Source organism: Chionomys nivalis, chromosome 9 (genome assembly GCF_950005125.1).
Source record: "Chionomys nivalis chromosome 9, mChiNiv1.1, whole genome shotgun sequence".
Lineage (NCBI taxonomy): Eukaryota > Metazoa > Chordata > Mammalia > Rodentia > Cricetidae > Chionomys > Chionomys nivalis.
Genome location: NC_080094.1, coordinates 8,237,382 through 8,249,875, shown reverse-complemented (window position 1 = coordinate 8,249,875; position 12,494 = coordinate 8,237,382). Strand labels below are relative to the sequence as shown.

The window sequence follows — 12,494 nt, the reverse complement described above, 5'->3', positions numbered from 1 at the left end:
GATCGGATGTGAGCTCTTGGCTACTTACTGCTCTGCCACCATGCCTGCCTGCCTGCTGCCACGCTTCCCACCATGATGGTCATGTCCTAACCCACTGAAACGATAAACTAGCCCACAGTCAATGCTTTCTTTTGTAAGTCGCCTTGGTCATGGTGTTGTGTCACAGCAGTAGAACAGTGACTAAGACAGATCAGTAATAATCAGGCAAGAGATGCAAGTTCTTCGGCCTACCAATGACCCTGAGCATCCAATGGCCTATGGGTCCATTCAGAGATGGTTATATCAGTTACTACTTCTTTGCACACCTGTTGTACAAGGCTCTTCTTATCTATGACCTTGGGACATAGCTACAAAGGTGTTATTCCAATTTTACAATGAGGATTATGAACAATCAACTAACTTGGCTGAAGCCACATGTGAGAGGGCAGCAGGCACCTTGAAAAGAATGGGGTTTCCGGCCGGTAAGTGAAACAGGTCTGGCAGCAAGATGTCCTCACACCCATTCGAGGGTCTGCTACCCTCTAAGAGCTTGTGCCCTTTCCATCCATTGTGGGCTCTTCTATCCTTGGTCTGTGGGGGAATCTCCTCCTTACATTAGCTGCCTCGTGGCCATAAAAGAGCTGTTGCCGTACAGAGGGTGGGAGAGTCGGAGATGGCTCCTGAGTAGGTAAGGACAGACTTTGACCTCCTGTCCCTGGATTCAGAATGATCCTTTGTGTACAAGCGCCTTGAGGGAGAACTCACTCCTAATAAGACAATCTGTGCCGCTGATGTGAGGTTTGCCGTAGGGACAGGCCATAAGTGGGTGTGCCGTAAACCACAACCTAGTGGATGCTCCAGGAGCATGGCTCACCCAGCACTGTTAGCGAGGGCAGCGGGCAGCATAATATGTTCTACTTTTTCATCTAGGTGCGGTTTTTTGTTTTTCTGTTTTTTTTTTTTCTTCCCTTACTGAGAAGTACCTGTAGCACTGATTTTACACATTGTTAGTAGGGAAGATTAGCTCCATCATTTCTAGCAATTTAATCAAGCAAGGCCAAAACATTTTTCTGTTACATCTGAGCTAGTCCATAACTGCTATAGTCAAGACAGATTTTTTTTCAACTTTCTTTTCTTTTTTGGGCCAGGGTTTAGAGTACTGGGCCCTGCCATGATTAATGCTGCTGCTTCTCCAGGGACGACGAAAAGAACTGCTTTGCATGTTCCTGCACTCCCCCTGGATGCCCTGTTAGTTGGAAAAGCATAATCTCCCTGGGAACTGGCACGCTGATGGTAGGACCAGCACTCACTATGCCCCCTGCCATTCACCAGCAGTGGCTACTGGGGGCACCCAACTTTCTCTGCAAAGGGTGTTACCTGTCTTAGTCCACTAGGCAAAGCATTCAGAGACAATGCAAAAAGGGGCATGTAACTGAGTTCTAACAAAACTTTGTCAACACTGACATTCGAGTTTACATGATTTCCATATGTCATGATATTATTTTTCTTCCATTCTTTTCAGCCATTTAAAAATACAGAAACCACTTTTGACTTGTGGGCCAGATTAAAAGTAGGTGATGGACTAGGTTTGGTCTGTAAACTGTAGTTTACTGATACCTATATTATCTTATCATTTAGTTCTCACCAGAGCCACAAACTGGCTCCATCGGTATCCCCATGTAACAGATAAGTAAACTGAATTCGGGGGAAATGTGACCTGGAAATAATGGTGTCTGGGTCATAGCTGTTTATGCTCATTCTTGCCAAGTGATGGGAAACTGGATGGCAAATGTGGAGCCTTAAAATTGGAAACGTAAGAAAGAAAAAAAAAGCAATATATATTATCCATTTCTTTATTTCATTAAAAATGTTTTGCTTTCCTTCACACCCCTGCTAGCTTTGTGTTACTTTTTGAAATTAGGAATGCATCTATTAATTCAGCCATATTCCTGTTTGAGGCATATGGTCAACATCTATTGATTCAGCCATATTCCTGTTTGAGGAATATGGTCAACATCTATTAATTCAGTCACATTCCTGTTCTAGGCATATGGTCAACGTCTATTAATTCAGCCACATTCCTGTTTGAGGCAAATGGTACAAGTGAAATGTGCCTGGCTGGTTCAGATAAACTCCAGATTTTGACCCCTGAGCTGCAGGGAATACAGGGATCCTAGGATAAATGAAAACTGTTTCTCCCCCCTACAAAAAATTTTTTTTCGGGAATTCAGAATCTCCAAGCTGATTTAAGCTTTTCAGGTTGACAAGAGAGAAGATTCTGGGTTCTTAGAAAATATTGGGTAAATAAATTCACAAGAACTTTCTAGAATCAAGAGAGCCCTGAGCTTTTCTGAGCTATTAACTTTAAGTCAAGAAATAAAAGAAGAGCCGGGCGGTGGTGGCACACGCCTTTAATCCCAGCACTTGGGAGGCAGAGGCAGGCGGATCTCTGTGAGTTTGAGACCAGCCTGGTCTACAAGAACTAGTTCCAGGACAGGCTCCAAAGCCACAGAGAAACCCTGTCTCGAAAAACAAAACAAAACAAAACAAAACAAAAATAAAATAAAAGAAGAAAGGCTAGAAAGAAAGAGTGAAGGGACGGACGGAAGAATGCATGAAGGAGCAGCGGGAACAATAAAGAACAAAACCCACAGACTGTCATGATGCTTCTCCTAATAAGAGTAACAGCACACCTAGAGGAGCTAACGGGACAGGGGATGGGAAGAAAGGGGAGGGACAGGAGTACGGGGGTAGCACTCTCAAAGTATGACGTATACCTGTATGAAAATGTATTTATGTAGTTGAATACTATGTGAAGTGAATATATGCCGATGAAAATAAAAAATACACACAAGGACTCATACACAGCCATTCCAGTGTTCACTCCCTATCATGACTGACATTTTAGGGAAAATGTTTGGATTTCCAACATCCATTTGTTTCCAGTAACTAAAGAAAAATGAAAGCACACACACACTGTTCATGGTAAATGAATAGGAGACCCCAGAGGGTCCAAGCACATTTTGCTTTGCAAAGTGATCACATCCTTTTGTCATCTTAAGAAGCTATGCATTCACGTATCCCAATCACATAAATGTCCAAAGTCTGTACTGCTTTCAACATTGTGAGCTGTTGTCTTGGGCCTGAAGCTACCAAAGTTCCATTTATTAATTTCTCAGGAGGAAATTTTCAAAAGATACATTTTGTGTGTGTGTGTGTGTGTGTGTGTGTGTGAGAGAGAGAGAGAGAGAGAGAGAGAGAGAGAGAGAGAGAGATCTCATAACATCATCCCTTTGGACATGAATAAACTGTTTTAAAACTTTTGACTATCTCTAGAAGATCAAAGGCCAGAAATGTAGAAATGTTTGGCTATCATTCTACCAGGTGCAGACCTCTATGATTAGCTCTCTAGTGGAGACACCAGTCTGGATTATTGCCATAAGACATTCTCACGCCTGATACACTGAGTACCACTCAAGGTTAGTGAGAATCTGATAATCATAGAAACAAAGGTGAAGGAGCAATCAAGGCAGAATGAAGCAGAAGATGCAGCCCCATCCCTTAAGGATGTGCAAAGCAATTACTATGTGTAGTAGACTCGTTCAGCCCCTAAAGGATGACAAGTGAGATAAGGGGATGCTCTGGTTTTGGATCTACTTTTACAGAGATGCAATGGAAATGGTAAAGAATCGATTCAGCGTTGACCCCCCACCTTGTTCCATGATCATGGGAAGGGATGAACGAGTCTACAGAGTCTACAGTGGATGCATAACACAGGACATGCAAAACAAGGGATCCCCGAGCTGAACACCCGATGGCCCGATGCACCGAAGATGACAGTGGAATGATTTAAGATGGCACCGAGTCACTTACATTCTCCTCTGCACCTGTGGAAAGCGAATCCTCTTTAACTGACTATAGGAAGATAAAAACAAAAACAAGAGTCAAGATTTTACCAAAATAAGTCATGTGAAATCAAAGGGCTATCTGGTCGACCAGCCCAGAAGGGTAGTCCTCAGATACTAAATTGCTAATGTGGGTGGGCCTTGTTCAAGCAAGAATTTGAAGGAGGCTTCCACAAAGGCAAACGGTAGAGTAAGATAATTCAAGTTCTGTATTTCAAAATGCAGTGAACCAAGAACAGAAACAGTCACAAGTAGAGTATGTGTGGAATAGGAATGGTTGTCACAGAAAACATAAGGTCAGAGTTCTGGCTGCGGGAAAGAACATTGACTTCACATTTTCTCGTAGCCAATAAAAACAGAACAATAATAACAACTATATAATATTATATGACAATAGTAAAATTAGTATATAACAAAAGTTATTATTATTATTGCTGAATATCATGAATTTCTGGCTAGCTTTGGATTTACTCTATAGTTATAGATGACTCCTGTGTCCACTTTCTTTTTTATTTTATTTTTTTAAATTTTTTTCCCCTGTGTCCACTTTCCCAGGACTGTGATTCCCAGTGTGCACCTGGCACATGCACTACTCACTCATGTGGAGCCCGGGAGCAGACCCAGGGCTTCCTGCAAGCTGGACAAACATCCTACTAACTAAGCTACATTCCTAGCCCATGAGGGAAATAATAGCCCTTCAATGCCTAGCTGCTGTTAGGCAAACACAGGTGTTTTCCCGGAGAAATTCTAGAAGAGAACCAGAGAAATGCATCCCGCGTCTCTATTGAGAAACCAGGCACCCCCATCTCATAAGAGGATCCCCAGCCTTATGTGATTGCAGTCCTTGGTCAGCACTGGGGGTTGCTCCCTACACTGGTCCTCAGTCTGGGCTGACTTCGTTCTGCTCAAGTTCAACCTGGACGGAAGAGTCCACGGAAGGCCAGGGCTTGGGTTTCACACTAATCCAGACACTGTTTTACCCCCTGGGGTCACCTGGCTCTAGAGTCCCGTCCCAAACAAGAGGGGGCAAAGGCCAATGCTATGTTATCTTGATATTTTTCTTTTAGAGGTTCTTAAACCTTGGCGTATGGGTGTTTGTGGACACAGACCACCTTGAGAACTTCCCAGAAACAAAATCCTCTGCAAATGATACCAGGACACTCAAAGACCAATGTGTCTTTTTCCCTATACACATTTTAATCCTATTTAGTAACAGGGAGAAAAAGGGACATTTGCATATGCATCTCTCAGGAGCCTGCCAGGCCTTATCTCCTTTAAAATGTCTCAAACAATAAGCATGTGACTACCATTAATAGTATAAGACATGCCACAGAGAGGCCAAGACACTTGCTCAGGTTAAATCCTCAAGAGCAGAGGATATTGTTCTGAAAGTTAAGTCCCTTGTTTGGTGACAGCGAGCTTGCTGTCTTCCTAACTAAGATCAGACAATCTGTTTCTGCTCATCTAATTTTCATATCAGCAGCACCCCAACATTTCTAAAAGCTTCTGCTGATGAGGAAATGATGCCGCCCTCAGAACAGTTTACAAGGGCTGCTGCTTTCCTGGGGTGTGTGCAAGTTGGGGTTCTGTAGCAGCTTTTCATTTGCATTTTTAATAAAATTTGCCTGAGGATCAGAAAAATAAAACAGCCCCACTGGCCAGCCTTCACAGACCAGGCAGCAGTAACACACACCTTTAATCCCAGTAGCCACAATGACACACACCTTTAATCCTAGTAGCCATAATGACATGCACTTTTAATCCCTGTAGCCACTCTAGCTTGCTGTAGAAACCAGGTGGTAGTGGTGCAAGCCTTTAATCCCAGCACTAGAGAGGAATATAAAATGGGAGGAGACAGCTCTCAGGCACAGTCTCATTCTGAGATTCCTGGAGGCAGGATCACCATTTTGGACTGAGGCAGAGGTGAGAGCCAGTGGCTGGCTGTTTTGCTTTCCTGACCTTCAGGTTGAACCCCAATTTCTGTCTCTGGGTGTTTATTAATCATGCTTCAGGGTTCGTCAACTTGACAAAAGCCTAGGCACTGTCTGGGAAGAGAAGATTTTATCTAGGAGAATGCCTCGACTCAGACCAGCTCAGCTGCCCTTAAATCACCTGTGTTCTATGGAGGGCGGAGTCTTCGTGGGTGCTGAGGATAAATCGTATTAAATGATGCACTCAGGAGTCCATGAAGTGACTCTGAATTTCACCCCCACCCCACCCCCCGGCCCCAAGAGCCGAGCCAGGTAGGTAACTTCCTCCCTATGACCCCACAAGTGTCAGATAAACCATGCTGGAGTCCAAGAGTTGGGACAGGCAGAGTGAGTGACCTGGGTCTCCCTCTCAATGACTTTGGTGACAGTTTTCTGGTTCAGGTGATCCTAGAGAGATAGGGAAGCCCGGAACAACTGACAATCACCTGTCTTAGCTTCCTAGAGCCACACAGACAGGTCAAGTGGGGGCCGGGCATGGCTGCCAAGGGGACTGATGCAGTTCATTTGCATACGTGGACCATTTCCATAGTGAGGAGTCAATGATGGACAGGACCTCATCTTGACCAACACAGCCCAGCTATGCATACCTTATGCTCTCTATGTAGCCAGGGCCTTAAAGATAGAGTCGGAGGTTAGTGGGACTCTTCTATTTGTTCCTCTTCCAAATGTGGCCATATTAAATACCCCGACTCTGACCCTACAAACTCCAGTAACAAAGAGACATTGTAAACACTGCTTCAATTACACTGGCTCCACAGCTGGAATGGGGTAGGCCGGATGTGATGTGAGGCTCCCTTAAAATCTTAATGGCTCATTCTTTGTAGCCAAGGGGCACGCTGACTTTTGTAGAACAGAGTTCTAGGTCAGATCAACCTTCAGCTTGTTGCGCCAGTTCCTTGAGGTCTTTACTGCCCATTGTTCGGACTGCATTAATGAACTCACCCAGCTGGTGAGCTTGATGAGTGTGCTCTGACATCATCCACTCCTCTTACTGATAAACAAATAAAGTAAGCAAGACCAAGACCAGATTCTAGAGATGGTTTGCATTCCTCCACCATATTCAAACACATGAGATGCAGTTACAGAGCTCAAAATAAACAAAACCACTACTGATTAAGATCAAAACTGCCCTAACAACCCACACCACTGGGCTGCCCAGCAGGCTGCTAAGCGCTTCCCTTGTCTGCGTCCATTTGTCAAAGTCTAAGTATTGGTTTCACCATTGCGGACTTCGTTGTTACACAAAAGCCTGTCTTTCTATGGAGGGGTGGAATGTGTCTCTGCTCTTCTCTGGAACATGGCGTTGCCCATGACGAACCCAGTCTAGACCTTGTGTTTCATCTACATTTGCCCCTGGCCTGGTTTCCCAGCTCAGTACACAGGGCAGATGAGAGCCTCAGGCAGCCCCCTGCCCCTCTTCTCTATCCTTAGCAGAAGTCTATGGCAGGGAGACTGGGAGGACCAGACTGCAGTTTGGTGCCTTCCACAGCCAATGAGAAGATGTGTCGGGTAACATGTGAAGACGGCAGAGAAGGCTTGAGTACTCAGCCTGGGAATGCGCTCCGTGAGCACATTGCAGAGGCAAGAGGAAACCTGGGCCGAGTGGCGGAGAAAGAGGCTCACTCGGGAGCAAATGAAGAGTGTGCAGTGTTTTGAAGGAGAGGCTCAAGATGGTCCAACTGAAAACGGAATAGACAGGACTGAGACCAGACTCCACGGGCTTCCCGAAAGGAAACAGCCTAGTGATTTAATGCCCCACTAAATCTGAATTTCACATCAGCAGCTAGTAATCTTACTAGCATAAGACTGTCCCAAAGATTGTACGGAACACACTTAACCTATACTAAAATGACCTCTTTTTATTAATAATTTGTAATAACGTGTGGGTGCTTTTCAGTTTTTCAATCTCTTTTTGATAGTCAGGGAATGTCTAGTATGAGAAAATCATTCAGACCTCAAAAACAGAATCACAGAAGTTTCTTCCAGTAACACTTGGCTCTTAATTGACTAATCTAAAGAACAGCCTGGCCCTGTTAATCACAATAAGCACCCTGATGAAAACACTGGCGGGATCCCATTGAAGATTTGTCTGTTGCTAAGAGCAAGCAGCTACAAGCCAGAGCAAATTCCAGCACGGACAGGAGAGGTGGACAGGAAGCCCCACCCCTAACCAGGGTACTGTGGGCACCCGACAGATGCTGGGAGAGTGGGAGTCGGTTTTCTCTACAACAGCAGCTCCTGGTAAACTAGCCGCATTCTGGTGGAAGACACCCACATGGGAATAAACGGACTGCACAAATTGGACTTTGGTGAAAAAGCTTTAAAAAAAAAAAGAGGACGTATTGTTGGGTGGCAAGGGGAGGGAGCAAATCTGGGAGGAGCTGGGGCCAGATGAATGCGACTAAACACATCACACGGGATTCTCAGAGAGCTAATAAAAACGCTAAAAACATAAAGAGCTGCATAGCGTGGAACTTACCCTGTCAGCCCCATCTACAAGAGCTCTCTTATTTAAAAGAATGTGGACAACTCTTAAAAGAGACTTTTTTCTTTTAAGATCAGAGATGGCCCATTTTGACCTTGGGATAGCGCTCAGATGTCACATGTCACGTGACATCACAGATGGCAAACCCTTTCCACAGATCCTGGACTTTTCCTTTCATCTCCGGTTCTCTGGAAGGTCCCCACACGGAGACAGAAAAGCCTGCCAGCGAGTCTAACAGCCCAGATGCCTCAGCATGAGATGTCTTGGAGGTGCGGCAGGCTTACTGTGGGGACCAGGTCCACCTGTCACCCCTTCAGTGCTCTACTGTGCTTTCCCTGAGGACTCTGTCGCTGGCAGAGCATGGAGGGGTCCTGGGTTACGGTCTCCTGTCTCGTGTGGGCTCTCACCGTGAGCAATCTTGTGCTGTAGCAATCCCTCTGCTTCTGCCAGCACCACCTGCAAGCCAACCTCTTCTTGCCTTCCTCCTCCTCCTCCTCTCTCTCTGTCTCCCCCAACACAGCCTACAACAACCTCTTACTGTGGCCTCGGCACTGATTTCCGGCCTTCTTCCATTCACAGGAATCCCCCTGCCCCAAACACTCACACATTACTATATTACTTCTGTTTGGTGTGTGCTTCTTGGAGAATCCAAATTCGCCATCACACCAGGACCACTTTTTATGGAGCGCGTTCCCTTTTCACTGGATTCCTTTCTAAACTCACTGCACTTGGCCTCACCTTCAGCAATAAATCTGCTTTCAAAAATTTTTTATTTAGCCAGCAGGGGTGGTGGCAAGCACCTTTAATCCCAGGACTCGGGAGGCAGAGGCAGGAGGATCTCTGTGAGTTTGAGGCCAGCCTGTTCTATAAGAGTCAGTTCCAGGCAGGCGGATCTCTGTGAGTTCGAGACCAGCCTGGTCTACAAGAGCTAGTTCCAGGACAGGCTCCAAAACCACAGAGAAACCCTGTCTCGAAAAACCAAAAAAAAAAAAAACCAAAAAAAAAAAAAAAAAAAAAAAAAAGAGTCAGTTCCAGGACAGGCTCCAAATTTATAGAGAAACCCTGTCTTGAAAAATCAAAACAAAACAAAAAATTTATTTGTGCGTGTGTGTGTGCATGCGCACGCGTGTGTGCCCACAGAAGCTAGAGGTATCAGATTCCCTGGAATTGGAGTTTCAGGCAGTTGTGAGCCCCCTAGTGTGGGCACTGGAACTGGACCCAGCTGCTCCACAAGAGAGAGCAATCCTTGCCCTGAACCACTGAGCCATCTCTCTAGCCTGCAAAAGTCTACGTTGACCTCAAGTTGAATGTGTTAATAAGCTTTGAAGATATGTACAATTCTGGTTTGTTTTTGTTTGTTTGTTTTTGAGACCAGGTCTCTCTATTTATCCTGCTGTCCTGGAAATTGCTGTATAGACCAGGCTGGCCTCAAAATCATAGAGACCCTCTTGCCTCTGCCTCATGAATGGCAGGATTAAAGACATGAACCTGGGATATATATATATGTATGTATATATATGTATGTTATATATGTATAACTATCATGTGTATTTGTTTATATGGTATACAGCTATATAGATTATAAATATGTATACATAATACATGTAAGTCTCATACACATATGAATATATGGTCATTGTTAAATGTGAATATTCAAATATGGGTCACTGAAGTCTTTTCCTGTGCCACCAATATGTGCACATAAATTGTTTGGAAGTTGTTTCTTATACTATACTGCTGGCAAGGAGTTCTAAATTAGTATGTAGGCAGGAAGAGGATTAAAATAGTATCGGTTGACATGTTCCAGTGCGTCCTGAATGATTGGAAACAGCGTCCTGGAAAAAATCTAGAAGAAAAACGTTCTGTACAACAAGAAATAGACCAGAAAGTGGCTCAGAGGTCCAGCTGGAATCTCAGCAAGAGCGTGTGACTGGCAAGGCGTTTGCCGCTGTTCTGTGCCGCGTGCCACGTGGCAGGAGTTTGGAGGAAGCCGCTGAGATCGTGCTTCCAGCTGTGTGAATCCAGCCTGGCTTCTCATTCACACTTTAGAGAAACTTAAACCAGGTCAGCGTTCTGAACATGCGTCCAGTGGGGTTTGCTCTGCACTGACACGGGAAGCCCCACTCTCGACCACCTGAGCCCGCTCTCCATTTCTGTGCATGCTGCACCTCGGCCGCCTTTGTTGTAGACCGCAGACCACGCTCCACTGCTGGTGATCTGGTGGACACCCTTATTTTCTAAGCTAGGGATGAAAAATCAGCTCACCAGGGCTGCATCGGGACTGGGAGAGGTGAAGACAAAGAGGGGGTCCTCTCCCCAGAGAGGGTGTGTGCTGAGAAAGCCAGGGTTATCGACCTCTGCAGAGGGACAATATAGTCACGACACACCACAGCCCTCTGTCATTAACCTAGTCACCCAAAGAATGACAACTCTTACTTGTTCACAGCCTTTTCTCCCCCACAGAGCACCCGTGTATAGCGAGCATGGCCAGCATTTCATTCTGCCCAGGTGTGCATTAGGACGTCATCACGCAATGGCAAGCTAATCATGAAGCAGGACAATAACCTCAGAAACACCAACATCCACCGGGCCACTGGAGATCATTCCTGAGTCATCTCTGTCCCCAGGACCCAGCAAAGGCCTCACGACCAGACTCACCTTCTTCCAAAAGAGCTTTCCCAGAGGCAGTGAGGTGGGCCCCGACTTCTCCTTGCTACCTTCTTTTATTGTGTCGCTGGCTGTTGCGGGTGGCACGTGAGTTGGTGGGCTGCAGCCTTTTGAACTCTTGGTTGCCCCTTGGGTCTCCTGGGGTGTGAAGTTGGCTTTCTCTGGCGTGAGATTGGCTGAAGTAGTGGGTGTATTTTCAGTATCCTATAAGGTTTTGTTTGTAAAAAGAAAAGTGAAAAATTCAAAATAATTCACCCTTTCAAAAGTAAAAGGTTTTCTGTTAAAATAAGCAATGGGCTGGGGTCATGCATGATGTTAATTTTTTTCCTTTCTAATTTTCTGTTTTATGCAAATATTTACTGTGAATATAGCTTTGTGTTTATATAATTTCCTTTTGAGAAAGATAAAAGGGGGAGACTTGTTAGTAGTGATGCTCATGTAAGTAACTTAGTGTGGGTAGGTTTGGGGTGTGTTATTAGAAAGTGGAGTTCTGGGCTCTCTCTTGGCTCAGCGGGTAAAGGAACTTGCTTCAAGCCTGATGACCTGAGTTCAATCCCTGAAACCCACATAGTGGAAGGAGAGAGCTGATTCCTGCAAGTTGTTCTGTGACCTGCACATGTGTGTTGTGGCTCATGTGTGCACACAAACACACACACAAGCACAATCAATCAATGTAAAAAAGAAGAAAGGAAGGAAGGGAAGAAAGAAGGAAAGAAGACAGAGAAAAAGAGGGGTTTTGTTTGTTTGTTTTTTATCAAGGCCCTTTGTTTTCAAATAGTTTTGGCCAGGCTCCCATCCTTGGAAATATCCTGAATATGCACACACAATCGTACACAACGACTCATGTTTATTTTATGAGCACGATTACTTTACCAAGCCAAACTGGAGATTAAGGAAGGGTGGTGATAAATATGACGGTCATAGGAGTTCTGAAACTTTTCTCCCACATCCCACTTTGGAGAAGGCAGAGAGGAGGCTGTAAAGTGATGGAGATCCACAGACCCCGCTCCTATACTTCAGATGCAACCGCCACACTCCACATATAACCTTTCCGCTCCCCGCTTCCTTCCTGTTTTTCCCTCCCACCCCTTCTCACCACCCCCCCCCCCCCCCGCCCAACAGGCTGTGCTGAAGTCCAGATCCAGGGTATCTGACCCTATCCATGGGATTCTAACGCTCTGGGGACTATCTTCTTAATAAGTCACCCCCTTGATTTTGCTTCTGGATGTGGGACACAGGAGGTCTCTGTAAGGTACTACCATCAGAATAAGAACCCAAAGCAATGGCTATGTGGAATGGCAAGAGTCCACTGGCTTCTAATAAAAAACTGCTGCTACCTCACTGAGGGGGTGGGCGTTGTCCAAACCCTTTAAAGCAATGCCTGGCCCTCGGGTATGGCTAAGTTGTCACTGAACGTTGGACGACATGGGGCAAAGCTTGATTTTGAAGCAGCTTAGGTCCTAACTC

The 12,494-nt window shown here is 45.3% G+C and overlaps 1 protein-coding gene across 1 annotated transcript in view; it reads right to left on the bottom strand.

Moving 5' to 3' along the window:
* Bcas1 (brain enriched myelin associated protein 1) overlaps window positions 1-12,494 on the bottom strand; it is an 83,215-nt gene that overhangs the window by 30,694 nt on the left and 40,027 nt on the right. The window contains exons 7-8 of the mRNA XM_057781053.1: window positions 11,019-11,231; window positions 3,853-3,894 (exon numbers count right to left, since the gene is read on the bottom strand). Coding sequence (XP_057637036.1) covers window positions 3,853-3,894; window positions 11,019-11,231 — 255 coding nt within the window. The remainder of the gene's footprint in view (window positions 1-3,852; window positions 3,895-11,018; window positions 11,232-12,494) is intronic.